Genomic DNA, 14,405 nt, shown 5'->3' with positions numbered 1-14,405 from the left:
GTGAGGTTTGGAATAAATGAGCTCTAGGCTGTATTACTGAGAAAAAGATATGCAGAGAGGCCAACCTTTACAGCACTTAAATTAGAAAATAGTCTGTCACTTGTAAAAATATTTTAAATATTCCCAATCACAATTTAAACAAATATTTCAGAGTTAGGGATACTTAGAGCATTTGCATGTCATACATAAATTCCTGCTTTCAGTCCCTAGCACTTTGAAAAAAAGTGTTCAGAATCCCAATGTGTTTTCCACAGTAAAATGTTCAGCCAAGATAGAGATAGGTAGAGGTTTATATTCTTTCAGATTTCAAAAGTACCAGACTAGGGATGTGGCTTTGTGGTTCAGTGTTTCCTTCATATGTATGAGGCTCTCTCTGATCCCTCACACTGCAAAGAAAAAAATCAAGCCTACCAGTGTAGACGAAAATACTCAGATTATGTTGCAGGTAGTTTCTGCAAATCCAGGAACATGAGGAAGATAGCAGTGAAACTCAAACCTAGGTAAACTATGCTGTGCCCTTGATCAGGGAATCAAATAAAGCCTAAATGTTGCCTCAGCTACAGAGTGACTATAAGCAGCAGATAGTGGCTACATTGAAATTGCAATTTTTGTGCTAATAAATTATGCATCGGTATTTTAATTTTTATAATGGTTTCATTTTGGAACTTACTGAATTTTTTTATACTATATTGAACCCACCTTTATTTTCTACTTAAGTAAAAAGCCCATTATATTGGGATCCAAATCATGGTGTTTTGTTTTTGTTTTTAACTGTATTTGACTTTTATGGAAATGATTGCTATTTAAATAAACAGTTGCTTCCAACTTACATAATCTTTCTTCCTTGAGAATCTATAGGCAGGTAATCTTTTTAATACACCTAAGTCTGTGTTATAATCTTATTTGTTAGAATAGGATTTGGCCCTTTCTAGTAAAAACTGCTATTTTTTAACACTTTTCTGAACATATACTTCTCCAATGTTTCCAGTTTCTATAAAGAGTCTAGTCATGTACTGTAGAGAAGAAAGCAAAATAAGACCCAACTATTTAGGTACTTGGAAGTATCTCATGCTATGGGTACCACAGCTAAGGCAGGCTAGGCCTTGTTCTTTTCAGTCCTGTAGGAGTTGTTAGTGACATGTAAGGGCTTTCTCTTCCCCCTTCATATTCAGTTAAGGGACTGAAGTTTCCAAGCTGTGCTTTGTGCTTTTCTAAATAATATTTCTAGGCACTTAGGGACTCTCATAAATGGCACCAGAGGTTGCCCTCTGACCTCTGCACACATGCCCACACACATGCATGCATGTATGCAACCAAAAATAGCCCTTATTTTATTACTATGTGAACATAGTTTGGGGTTTTAAATTTCTTAGGTTAAACTATGGGAAATGATAACGATCCTAACATACCTCTCTTCTAAAGGCTTCCCTCTGTGGCACTTTAGCACCATTGCACCTGTGGTAGGAGACGTGTCAGGAAAGTTAGTGTTATCTTACTGTAGATAATGTGGCATAACTTTAAAGGTTGGGTTAAAGGAACATCTCTGAAGCTTGTAAAGTCATTTTGAACCTTCTGTTTTCATAGGGAGCTGTTTGGACCATGAAATTTTCTCACTGTGGCCGATTACTTGCCTCAGCTGGACAAGACAATATAGTGAGGATATGGGCTTTAAAAAATGCTTTTGACTATTTCAACAATATGCGAATGAAATACAATACTGAAGGTATTTTTCATTTCTTTAAATATCTAAATAAATCTGGAATTTTTGCATTTTAAGTGCAATATATGTTAAGCATCCTCAGTTCCCAAATTCAAAATGCTTTGTAATCTGAAACTCATGAAACATTGGGAAAATGCTCAAAGTTTTCTAATTTTAGAGAATTTCAGATTTCATTTTTTCAGATTAGGGATGCTGAACTTATAAAGACCATGCAATTATTTAAAAATCCAACAAGCTCCAAAATCTAATAAGGAATATTCAACTGTATTGTTCTCTTTAGCTGGCCAGTCATTTGTAGTAACCACTACTTATCGTAATAACCAGTTAGCATTTACATGGTATGGTATTGTGCACCTATTTTCTTGACTCTTTGTAGGGCTGAGGCAAGAAGGTCAGAATTCAAGGCTAATCTGGCTTATTTAGCAAGACTCTTTCAAAAAATAAAAATAAGGCAAACAGCAATAAGCAAAAATCTCTGGACCTAATGAAAAAAATACCACAAAGCTTTTGATTTATGCCTTTTCTAGTATATGTAATTTTATTAACCAGTTAGAAATTACTTGGTTTCCCCTAGCAACCTTCAGTTCTATCCTAAATTAAAATGAAAGATTGAATTAAACTGGAAAAAATAATAATACTACATATACTCACAAAGTAAAGAAAGGTTGCTAAAATAGCAATGAAAAGTAAATTAAGTTTGTGGATATATGAAATTAATGGATATTTGAAAAATTGTTAACTGACAAAATAAAACCAGCCTCAAAATACTATGACTATATGGTAAACCTAAACAAAATATTCTTGTTATGTGATGATTTAAGAAAGTATAAAGAATTTAATTAAGTAGGGACTCTGATTTTATGAGATAACTTTCTTGTAATTTTTAATGTAACAAACTTTATTCACAAATCATCCCCTTCCTAATCATCTAAGATTGAAAATAAGAAGTTAAGAAATGGGAGAAAAGAAAATAGAGTTAACCATTGGTGAGAATATAGAATACAATCGAAGCACCAATTTAAAGAACACAGAAGTTTCTCATTCATTCAACTATCTAGTTAGACCCTATATTTTGTTTTGTTTGGGAATTTCTTGGTACTAGAAATTGAACCTAGGTCCTCAAGTATACCAAGCATTTATCATTAAGCTCTATGATTAAGCTATATTCTCAACCTCAATCCACCTCCCACTTAAAAAAGAAACTTATCAAGTAACAGTATCTCACTGATACCCAGTCTGGCCTTGTAGCTCAGGCAGGCCTTGAACTTAAGATCTACTTGCCTCAACCTCATGAGTATCTGAGATAATGGTGTTGTGCCACCAGTACTGGGGACCCTCTATTGTTTAGAAAACCTTATGAATGTCCTTAATGTATGTCATAGTACATAATTGATGATGTGACAAGATAAAGTTAAAATGGGCTACTTGTATAGTGAGTGAGCTTTTCCTGTTCTACCTGGTGAGGCAGAAAGACTGTTTTAGTTGCCTTTAAAACCTGACCTCGGGTTGGAGAGATGGCTCAGCGGTTAAGAGCACTGCCTGCTCTTCCTGAGGTCCTGAGTTCAATTCCCAGCAACCACATGGTGGCTCATGACCATCTGTAATGAGATCTGGTACCCTCTTCTGGCCTGCAGACATACATGCAGACAGAACACTGTATACATAGTAAATAAATATTAAAAAATAATAATAATAAAACCTGACCTCAGCTCAGAACTTCTTGGTCTTCTGTTATTTCCCCTTGCTCCTTTTGTAATTAGTAACAATGTATTCACTATGAATAATAAAGATGAAATGATACTTTGTTTACTAATTTAGGGAACTGGTTAAGCTGTTTTATTCAAATTGATCAAAATGATAAAGACAATATGTGGGTGCTTGTGTGGTTACAGTTCACATTTAGAAAATGTGTTTTTCTAGGGTATCCTATTCTGTGACTGTTATTATTTCAGGATATTTTTGTTGGTAGATTAGTGTATATACATATATGCTTTATTTACAATTACTGTGCTGGTTTTAGGCCGTGTGTCACCATCACCATCTCAGGAAAGTCTAAGCTCATCAAAATCGGACACAGACACAGGGGTATGTTCAAGTTTTATGGTTACTTTTGTTAAATTCTGTGATTTGTTTGATGCCCTGAAATAGTTTTTAATTATAAATAAGTTCTGTCAAGGTATTTATTTAAAATTAACATGTAATATTAGAAGTCTTTCTTCTACTGGTATTCCCAAGTAAAAAATTATCATGCTTCAAGATTGCCAAATGGTGAATATTATTATTCAAAGTACCAACCTACTGTTGCATACTTAAATAAAACATAATCACTTTCCCTCAATCCAGGTTTAATATTTTTAAAATAATAATTTTATAATTTAACTATAGTTAAATTCTTCTGATGTCATTTTATTGCCTCCAGGAAAAAGATACTTCTTAATAATGCCTCATATTGCCTTTCTAACTCAGTTATAATACTCTGGTATCTGTGAGTTTTACTTTCCATGCTGGTCTGTGTCCTAAATTTAACTCTTTCACATTGATATCTTTTCCCATGTGTTTGCTTTGTCCAGAATGCCCTGTCTGAATTCAGCTCAAATATCTTATGTTCTCTTATTAAATGTTTCCCTAAATTCAGCAGGCAAAATTATTACTCAGTGTGTTTTATAATATATCATATGTAGTTTTCTATTTATATTGCTTACCGTATCTTCCTTCTATTTAGGCTTTGGACTAATTCTTGACACCTTACTCCATGCTGAATGTAATAGGTGTACAGTTATTGAAATGCTGCTTCTGTGCTTTTATTCTAAGTTTATCTGGATGCTTCCAGTCTCCTTTCTTTTTATTCAAACTATGCCCATTCTTCATGGGCCACTTTTTCTCTAAAGCCTTCACTCACTAATGCATAGTGACAATTTTAACTGCTTTGCTTTAGGGCAAAGGGTTTGTTTATTTATTAGTTTAATTTACTATAAAGCTTCTAGGTATTTATTGCTTTGAAAAGACAGCCTATACTGCATAAGACTGTCTTGAATATGCTTAGCAGCTTATATATTCATAACTACTTCTGTCTAGCCTCCCCACCCCTGATCTTTAAGTGTAATTACAATGTTAATTGAGTACAAGACATTATAAATGAGAACTATTGCCGGGCAGGGGTGGCACACGCCTTTAGTCCCAGCACTTGGGAGGCAGAGGCAGGCAGATCTCTTTGAGTTCGAGGCCAGCCTGGTCTCCAAAGTGAGTTCCAGGAAAGGCGCAAAACTGCACAGAGAAACCCTGTCTCGAAAAACCAAAAAAAAAAAAAAAAAATGAGAACTATTAAACTTCTTTAATAAAAAAGTTAATCATTTTTCTTTATACTATTTGATTTTTTTTCTTCTGAAATAATTGAGTGGTCTATCATTTTCAGGAAAAGGTCATTTGAGATTGCTTTGACGTTTCTCATTCTTTCTCAAAAAAGCCAAAAGAGGCCTCTATTACATGTCTTTTGGGGTTTGGTGTCTGTAATTATTTCTTAACCTAACTCTAGATACAGTGGAGCACAATTAGCACAGTGGAGATCATTTTTATAATCATGTTGTCTGGCTTAAGGTTATGGTGTCTTATCTCTTTTGAAGTGCTTTTTCATGTTTTCTCATCATGTGAAATAGAGTACAGTTCAGCAGTGATGAGCCAAGGTCACTCACCTACTCCCTAGTAGTGTTCCCAAGCCTAGGATTATGACTCCTATGATGTTTCTCTTGATTCCCAAAAGTAGCTCAGGAAGTGTAAGGGAGGTACATCCTTAGCTTGCCCTGCTGTCTAAATGCTTAAAGACTTGTAGTGTTGACTTTAGCATGGACTTTTTAGTCTTTTCGGTTTCTATGAATCCATAGTCTGACAAGAGTGTAATATGGTGATTCTGTGTAAAATTTCTTCTTGATGCTATAAATTGTAAGGGTGCTTTTTTTTAACTTAGAAATTAGTGTTTTCTTGGGTAAATTTTTGTTCAGTATATTTAATTGGTGGAATGTCAATGAGTATTAATAACATGTTAACTGCTGCTTAAAATTTTGGAGGGGAATAGATTACTTAAAATTTTTGGGAGGGAATAGATCGTTAGAATGAAGAAATTGAATAAAGGGAACTATCAATCTAGAAGAAATTGAGAAAATGTGTGACATTTGTGTGTGTGGCATTTTATAAATCTATACTGTAGTGCTATTAATAACTAATTTATAGATAAAGAGCTTTGGAATATTAAGTAACAGTTTCACAGTGATAAATATAGCATTAGAATTAGTATCCAGCTCTATCTCTATAACCTATGCTCTTAAGAATTATGCTACACTAGTTGCCATCTTGATATCTGGGACTTATCTTCATTCAGTCCAAAAATATTGATTATTGAGTTTCTACCACATATTAATCACTATTTAAAGAACCGAAGAAATAGTAAACAAAGAAAGAAGACAAAGCTATGTTATGAAGATTATATGGAAGAATATAATTTTATAGGACACATTATTGAGGACCATCAAAATGGTTCAGTAGGTAAAGGTGCTTCCCACTAAGCCTGATGACCTGAGTTGGGTTCCCAGGACCCACATACTAGAAAGAAAGGACTAATGTCCATGACTTGTACTCTGACTTGCATGTGCTCATACACATACACAAACAAATGTAATAAATAAGTTTAAGTTTTAAAGCTACTTTATTGAGTTATAACATACAAAAAGCCATATATACTTAACATATATTATTTGGTGAGTTTGGAGATAAATATCCAACCATGAAAGCATAAACACAATGAATGCCAAAAACCTACCCATCAACTCCAGTTGTTTCTTCATTCTCCTTATTTATTAATTTTTGTGATAAGAAATTTTGAACTATCATTTTTAAGTGTATAATACAGTATTATTAACTATAATTGTTGTTCTGTGCTCTCTAGTACTTGCTAATTTTGCATAACTGAAATTTTATACCCTTTGAATAATACTATCTGGTTTATCTTTCCCCTGATCCCTGGCAGCCACCATATTCTGCTTCTGTGAATGGAACTATGTCATGTTACATTTATCATTTATGTGGTATGATATAGTATTTGCCCTTCTATATCTAGCTTACTTTACTTATCTTCTAAGCTTGTTCTTGTTATCATAAATGGCAGCATTTTCCTTTTCGAATAAATAATATTCTACGATGTGTATAAGCCACATTTACTTTATTCCTCTGTCATTGGATATTTGGGTTACTCATATGTCTTGGCTGCAGTGTACATGAGAGTGCAAATCTTTTAGATTCTGGCTTTAATTCCTTTGGATGTATACCAGGAAATGGGATTACTGGATCACGTAGGAGCTCTATTTTTAATTTTCTAAGAAATCTCCATACTGCCTTTCCTGGTGGCTGAACTGATTGGCATTCCTACCAGTAGTGTATAGAGTTACATTTTCGCCAATTTCTTGCCAGCCTTTACCAATGTTTTTCTACTAAAATAAATTTTTCATATAATATAATATATTCTGATAACAATGTCCTCTCCCTCAACTGCTCCCAGATCATCCCTACTTTCCCACCCATCCAATTCAATGTTATCTCTCTCTCTTTAGAAACCAAACCAGTAATTTTTTACAAAAGGATTTTTAAAAGCATAAGAAACACATACACACATAAAACACAAAACCAGAAACCCTAATATACCAGCCAAAGACCAGTAATGTTAAAAAAATGCCCAAACAATGCAGTGTAAAACAAAAACTCCAAAGGTACCATTGAGTTCATTTTGTGTTGGCTATCTTCTTCTGGGCATGGGGCCTGCCCTTAAGTGTGGTTTTTATCCTGGGTGAGACTCACTCAGGTTGGTTACTCCCACTACATTTGTGCCTTTATTGCACCATCATATCATGCAGGCAGGCCACCATTGTAGATTGCAGGGTAATAACTGTATTTTTTTTTATGATAGCCATCATGACAACTGCAGGGAGATACATTGTTATTTTTTTTTTTTACTTGCAATGGTACAAATCAAATCAACCTGATGATAAGTGATGTTGGATGCCTTTGTGAATACCTGTTCACCATTTGTATGTTTTCTTTGGAGCGTGCCTGGCAGTTCCTTTGACTGTTTTTTTTCTTTTTTTCTCTTTCCTTTCTTTCATTGTGTGTGTGTGTGTGTGTGTGTGTGTGTGTGTGTGTGTGTGTGTGTGCGCGCGCGCGCGCGCGCTGCTAGGCAACCACTCTAACTCTGAGCCACATTGGACCTTTGGACCATTTCTAATTGAGTTACCTGATTTGATTTTAATTTAGCTTTTTTACTGTTCAGTTGTAGAGTTCTTTATAAATTTGCATATTTTGATGACAAATAGTTTCCTCCATTTATGTAGCTGCTATTTCATGTGGTTGGTTGGTTTTTCTTTCTTGGTTTTCAAGACAGGGTTTCTCTTTGTAGCCCTGGCTGTCATGGAACTTGCTTTGTAGCCTAGGCTGGCCTTGAACTCACAGAGATCTGACTGCCTACAAGTGTTGAGATTAAAGGTGTGTGCCACCACTGCCAGGTGGTTGTTTAATTTTCATGGAAAAATTTTTTACTTTGATGTCTTCCTTTTTTGGGGGAGATATGATCCAAAATTTTCAGTGGGTATAACAAAACCATACATCTGCAGTGATTTTTCTTTTACATGTAGAGCTATGATAAAGTTTAATTTACAAATTTAGACATAAAATATTTAATAACACATTATAATGAAATAGAACAGTTATAGTAATATACTGTAATAAAATGATAATGAATGTTCTGTTTCTCTTTTGAGTCAAAATAAATAACCAAAATTGCAGAATCCAAAACTGAGAATAAAGGAGGGTTACTGCAATCTCCCACATCTCATTTTCCTTTTACAGATTTTTTTTTTGGTAGCATAGCTAATAAATCATTGCCAGACCCAATGCCTAGAAGATTTTTCCTTGTTTTTCCAGTTTTACTGTGTAGACTTTATAGTCAATTCTTTAATATATTTTTAATTAATTTTTATGAATGGTATAAAATAACAGTCCAAATTCATTTTTTCTTTGATTATTTCGAGACAGGGTTTCTCTGTGTAACAGACCAGGCTAGGCTCAATCTCACAGAGATCTGCCTGCCTCTGCCTCTGCCTCTGCCTCTGCCTCTGCCTCTGCCTCTGCCTCTGCCTCTGCCTCTGCCTCTGCCTCTGCCTCTGCCTCTGCCTCTGCCTCTGCCTCTGCCTCTGCCTCTGCCTCTGCCTCCCGAGTGCTGGGACTAAAAGGCATGTGCCACCACCGCCGGGCACTCCAATTTCATCCTTTTGTATAGAGAAAAATGAAAAAGATTAAGCAAGGTACCAGAGTAAGTAAGATGTCAAGCAAAGCTTGTCATTTGTGTAAAATCTGAAGGTGGTAAGGAAGTGATCCTCTTCATACCTAGAAGGGAGTATAGCTGCAAGAAATAGCATCCAAGCCTGGATAGCTAGTGCCAGTGGGCAAGGGGGAGAATTAAGTAGCAGAGATATGAGTATATACCATTGCAAGAATATGCGGATGCTGAGAACAAACCTAGATCCTCTGGAAGAGCAGCCAGTGCTCTTAACCTCTGGGACATTGCTCCAGCCCAAGGAGACATTTTTAAATCATCTAGAAACCAGATGAACATACCTAATCTTCAGTCTAAAATCTGAAATCTAGAACATTTTTAGCACCAGTATAATACCACAAATAGAAAGCTCCACATCATAAAAACTTTTCTCATGCATAAGATGATTAAAAATAGAGTAGTGTGGTGGCACATACCTTTAATCCAGCACTTGGGAGGCAGAGGCAGGCACATATGAGTTTGAGACCAGCCTAGTCTACAAAGTGAGTTCCAGGACAGCCAAAGCTACACAGAAGAACCAAAAAGAGATTATTAAAAATATTGAGAGAGTGGAAGACTGGAGGTAGAGTAGGCTCTGTATTCGATCTCCAGCACAAAAAAGTCAGGGAGAAGAAATGCATGTTTAAAAAGAGATCTGGTGGTGGGGAGGAGGCAGGGGGCTGCGCAGATGGTTAAGAATACTTGTCGCTCTTACAGAGGATGTAGATTCAGCTTTCTGCACTGACGACATAGTAGTTCACAACCATCCCACACTTCAGTGCCACAGGACCTCACACCCTCTTCTGACCTCCAAGGCATAGGCATACACTTGGTATACATACATGCATGTAGGCAAAATGGTCATAACATAAAACAAATCTTTTTTAAAAAAAAATTTAAAAGGCCTGGAATCACTTTTAGGGATATTGTGTTTAGGAGTTAATGAAAAATAAATAATTATTAAGCAAGAAGTTGGCTTTTATGTAATGGGGCAAGACTATTAATGGTAAGTCTTTTATCAGGGCTCGCTATCTGGAAGTAAAATTTGGGGAAGAAGTTGTTATCTAGAAGTGATTGGTAAAAAGCCCAGAGCTCAGTTTTCTGGTCTGCCTGCATGGTTCCTGTGAAGATTTTCTTACAAACTTTGGAAGTTCTCTGTAGGGCTAGAAGTATAGTACAATATTAAGAGCCCTTTTCTAGCATGCATGAGGCCCCTGGATTCCATCCCCAGCCTCAAAAAATCAAGCCTCCAGTATAGACAAATAATAGTTGTTGCTTTTTTCTACCCCATGGCTACTGTCCTAGTTCAAGCTCTCATTTGTCCTATGTTTTAATATTTTGATGATTTTTATTATTAAAATGTAATTACATTCCCTTTCCTTCTTCCAACCCCCCCCATACACACACATTGTTTCCTCTCAAATTCCTGGCCTCTTTTTAATTCTTTCTCTCTCTCTCTCTCTCTCTCTCTCTCTCTCTCTCTCTCTCTCTCTCTCTCTCTCTCTCTCTCTCACACACACACACACACACACACACACACACACACACTCAGGTAAATATATTAATATCACTTACAGTGTATGGTTAGTGTTGCTTATGTGTAGATGAATTCAGTGCTGAGCACTTGTTATTGTATAGGCAATTAGGGGGGCTCATCCCTTGGGAGAAAACTATTTCTCCCTCTCTCAATATCTGTTAGTTGCCTATAGTTGTTTGTCCTGTGGTGGGATCCAATGACATTTCCCACTTCCTCATTGCATGTCTTTTGGTGCTCTCTTTGTTGCAGTCTTGTTTAGATAGCCATATAGTAGAGGTATCATGGATGAAGCTTCTCTGTCATTTCTAGGAGACACAGTCTCACAGCAGCTATCCTGGTCCTCTGGCTCTTAAAATCTTTCTGCTCCCTCTTCCTCGAGGTTCCCTAAGTCTTAGGTGTAGTAGTTGTGTTGTCGATATAGCCATTGGGGCTGTGCACCATCTGACCAGTTTTTCTCTGCATTTGGACCTGTTGTGATTTTCTGTAGTGGTCTCTGCCTGTTGTGAACAGAAGCTGCTTTGGTGAGGGCTGGGAGCTACACTTATCTGTGGGTATAAGGATAAGTATTTAGAATGCAATTAAAAATTGTGCTGGTTTAGTAAAGTGGCAGTAGTAGTTTCTCTTCTAAGATCCATGACCTCACTAGCCCCAGGTAGTTAGATAGGTTTCTAATACCAGGCATGAATTCCCTCCCGTTGAGTAGGCCTTACATCCAATTACAGTTGTTGTTTACTGCCAAGATATGAATGCCACTGTTACAGTTTTAGGGATATCCCATAGTACTTATTGTTGTGGTTCATAGGCTTCTCAGATTGCTTGTCTCTCTCGGCAGCTTGCATAGCACTTTCCTAAACTGTGAAAGTTAGTCCTTAGGGAGGAGGCTTTCAGGTCAAAGCCAGCTCAGCTCCTCCTAGACTTGTATTGGAAGTGAAGCCATCATTCTTAAAGTTATTGTTCTTCCTATCTCCATTTGCTTCATCCAAACAGTGTTTGACATTGTTCAGTTTTCTTTCTAAAGTTTCAGTCAGATCATGTTACTTTTTCCTTTTCAGAATTCTATATTGGTTCTCCACGGCCTTCTACCACCAAGACTTTGGAGCTACAAGTTTGAGATCCTTCATGAAGTGGTCTCAGAGTACCTTTCCAACTTAATATCTTTTTATAGTTTTGTGAATTTTTGTCTACATCCTCATCCTAGCTACTCTTTCCTAAACATGAAAGGCTTAGCTGACACTCCGTATTTTGTTTCATGCTACATGCTCTAAACCAGTAGAGAGATAACTGCTGGGTAGTGGTCACACTCCTTTAATCCCAGCACTCGGGAGTCAGAGGCAGGTGGACCTCTGTGAATTCCAGGCTACACAGAGAAACTCTTGTCTCAAAAAAAAAAAGAGTTAGATAACTTATATTCTGCCTTGAGTCTCTTGTTCACAGGTGGCTATGTGACATTCTAATGTGTTATTTGGACCTACAGGGTTTTTCTTAATGTCTTCATATTCATAGTGCTAATTCCTATTTCAAAAAGTTGCTAGGATTCATTCAGATGATGAATACACAAAGCATTCACTAACTAATTTTTTTAATTTTCTACACACTTCTGTCAAATGATAGAAACCTAACTAAAAATGGCTTAAGTAATGAGGAAGTGAGTTGAGGTAAGGTTTCCCAGGGTTAGTTAGCTCAGAAGTATCATCAGGGACACAGAATCCCACCAATTTTCTGCTTTTCACTCTCTTTTGTCTTGGGCCTTTCCCTGCCTTATGGCCGTAAAAGGGCAGCTACTGTCTTAAATGTCACTTGGAGACAACAATGTTCCAAGGGAAAAAAGGGGAAAGTCTCTTAAGTGAGCTCTGTTGAACACACCCTGTGGCTAAACTAGTCATTCTTGGGAAATGGAGTAAGCTAATCTTAAAGAAGTTTAGCCTAGTCATGACTCAACCGCTTGAGCTGGCCCACTTCTCCTGAAGAAACAGATGCTAAGAAAAGGCCAAAGAAAGGGCTCTTTTCGAGGGGGAAAGATATGATAGCATGGTATATCGCTCCAGCAGTGCTTCTAGTTTGTTACTGCACGGGAGAGAGAAAGGTGGTAAGTAGTAGATCAGCATAAACAGGGGAGTCTGCTTTGGGTGGGAAAAGTCTGAAGTTCTGTTCGGATAGCATTACATCCCAGTTGTAAAGTTTATTTTATGTCTAACTAGGTATGTAGCGGAACTGATGAAGACCCAGATGACAAAAATGCACCATTTCGGCAACGGCCATTTTGCAAATATAAAGGGCATACTGCTGATCTCCTTGATCTTTCGTGGTCTAAAGTAAGAAATTATTATTTGAATTATGCATTAATTCTGTATGACTTTGACATTAGGATTTTAAAATGTCTTATTTTTATGGTTGTAACACTAGCAAGCATAGGCTGTCAACTTTGTGAAAGTTATTTATAAGCTAATCTAAGTTCTTAAAAGAGGAATTTCAAATGTTGATATTGCTTAACAGTTTAGATCTATGTATTATTTGCCATTTGCTTTTTATATGCAGTGATTTCCAGAAAGAAATCCTTCACAAAATGGATAGGACTTCAGCTACAAAGATCAAGTCTGGTCCATCGTTAAGCCTGCTTTAAGGCTTAACTTGCTACCTTTATGCAATTATTGATTTTTTATTAAAAGTTCATTTTGTGATGCTTTTCCCATAGAGCACTATTATAACAGCAGTAAAGGGACAATTTTGCCACTGAATACCTCAAAAGTTTTCTAAAATTTTAAGGAGATGTCTCAAATTTTAAGTAAGGTGTTTAAATATGAAACACCTTAGTATTTTTGCTTGATACCTTAAACTTTGTCAGTAATCAGTATCTAAAATATGTTTAAAATTTAAGAGAGCATATTTGAATACCATGACTTGAGAAAAATGAACTGTGTTAACTAGACAATACCGGAGATACAAATGGTACCCATAATTTTAATTATGTCAGAAAAACCTTATATAGCACGGAGATATTAATGGTATATTTTGGCAAACTAAATCAAGCTGCACCTGAACTCTGTTTGCTTGCTTTGCTTGTTTGTTTGTTTGTTTGTTTGTTTGTTTGTTTGTTGAGACTGAGTCTCTGTAGCTGAGGGTGGGCTGACACTCACTCTGTGATCCAGGTTAGCATCATACTCAATGGGATCCTCCCACCTGCACTGCCTCCATATCTACCTCTGCCTGCCAAGTACTGGGATCAACATTCCCTGCTATGTGCATTTGTGAATTGCTGGTTCTCTTTAGGTATTCTGGGTATTTTATATAACCCATCTGTCAATATCTCTCCATTTCTCTCTGTAGTCTGCTTTTTAAACCAAATAAATATCTTACAAACTTGGGGACCTAAGTTTGATCCCAAAAATTCACATTAAAAGAAAAGCCAGGCATAATGTCACATTATAATCACAGCACTGATAGGAGGAGACCCATGTGGCTCTCTGGTAAGCCAGCCTAGCCTACTTGGAAAGGTCAAGACCAGTAAAAGACCCTGCTTCATAAAATAAGTAGCAGTGTCTGAGGAATAACACCTAAGGTTGTCCTCTGACTTCCACATGCATGTATACACACATTTAATGTACATACATGAACACAAAGAGGAACAGAACCTTTTTTTGAAAAAAATTTTGAACTTTTACTTCTCATAATTTAAAATTACATTTATTTATTTGTGTATGTGCACCTGTGTGCACATATGTGCATGGGCATGTGTGCCAAGGTGTGCATATGGAAGCCAGAGGATAAGTGGGTCAGTTCTCTCCTACCATGTGTGTCCC

The 14,405-nt window shown here is 36.5% G+C and overlaps 1 protein-coding gene across 5 annotated transcripts in view; it reads left to right on the top strand.

Annotated features, from left to right (window-relative positions):
• The window catches only part of Wdr44 (WD repeat domain 44), a 99,959-nt gene that overhangs the window by 68,316 nt on the left and 17,238 nt on the right, over positions 1–14,405 (top strand). For all 5 annotated transcript variants that reach the window (XM_042268905.2, XM_042268906.2, XM_006992964.4 and 2 more), the window contains 3 exons: positions 1,585–1,723; positions 3,741–3,805; positions 12,807–12,920. In XM_042268905.2, the coding sequence (XP_042124839.1) occupies positions 1,585–1,723; positions 3,741–3,805; positions 12,807–12,920 (318 nt within the window). The remainder of the gene's footprint in view (positions 1–1,584; positions 1,724–3,740; positions 3,806–12,806; positions 12,921–14,405) is intronic.

This window comes from Peromyscus maniculatus, chromosome X, assembly GCF_049852395.1.
Source record: "Peromyscus maniculatus bairdii isolate BWxNUB_F1_BW_parent chromosome X, HU_Pman_BW_mat_3.1, whole genome shotgun sequence".
NCBI lineage: Eukaryota > Metazoa > Chordata > Mammalia > Rodentia > Cricetidae > Peromyscus > Peromyscus maniculatus.
This window is presented reverse-complemented; position numbering and strand designations above follow the sequence as displayed.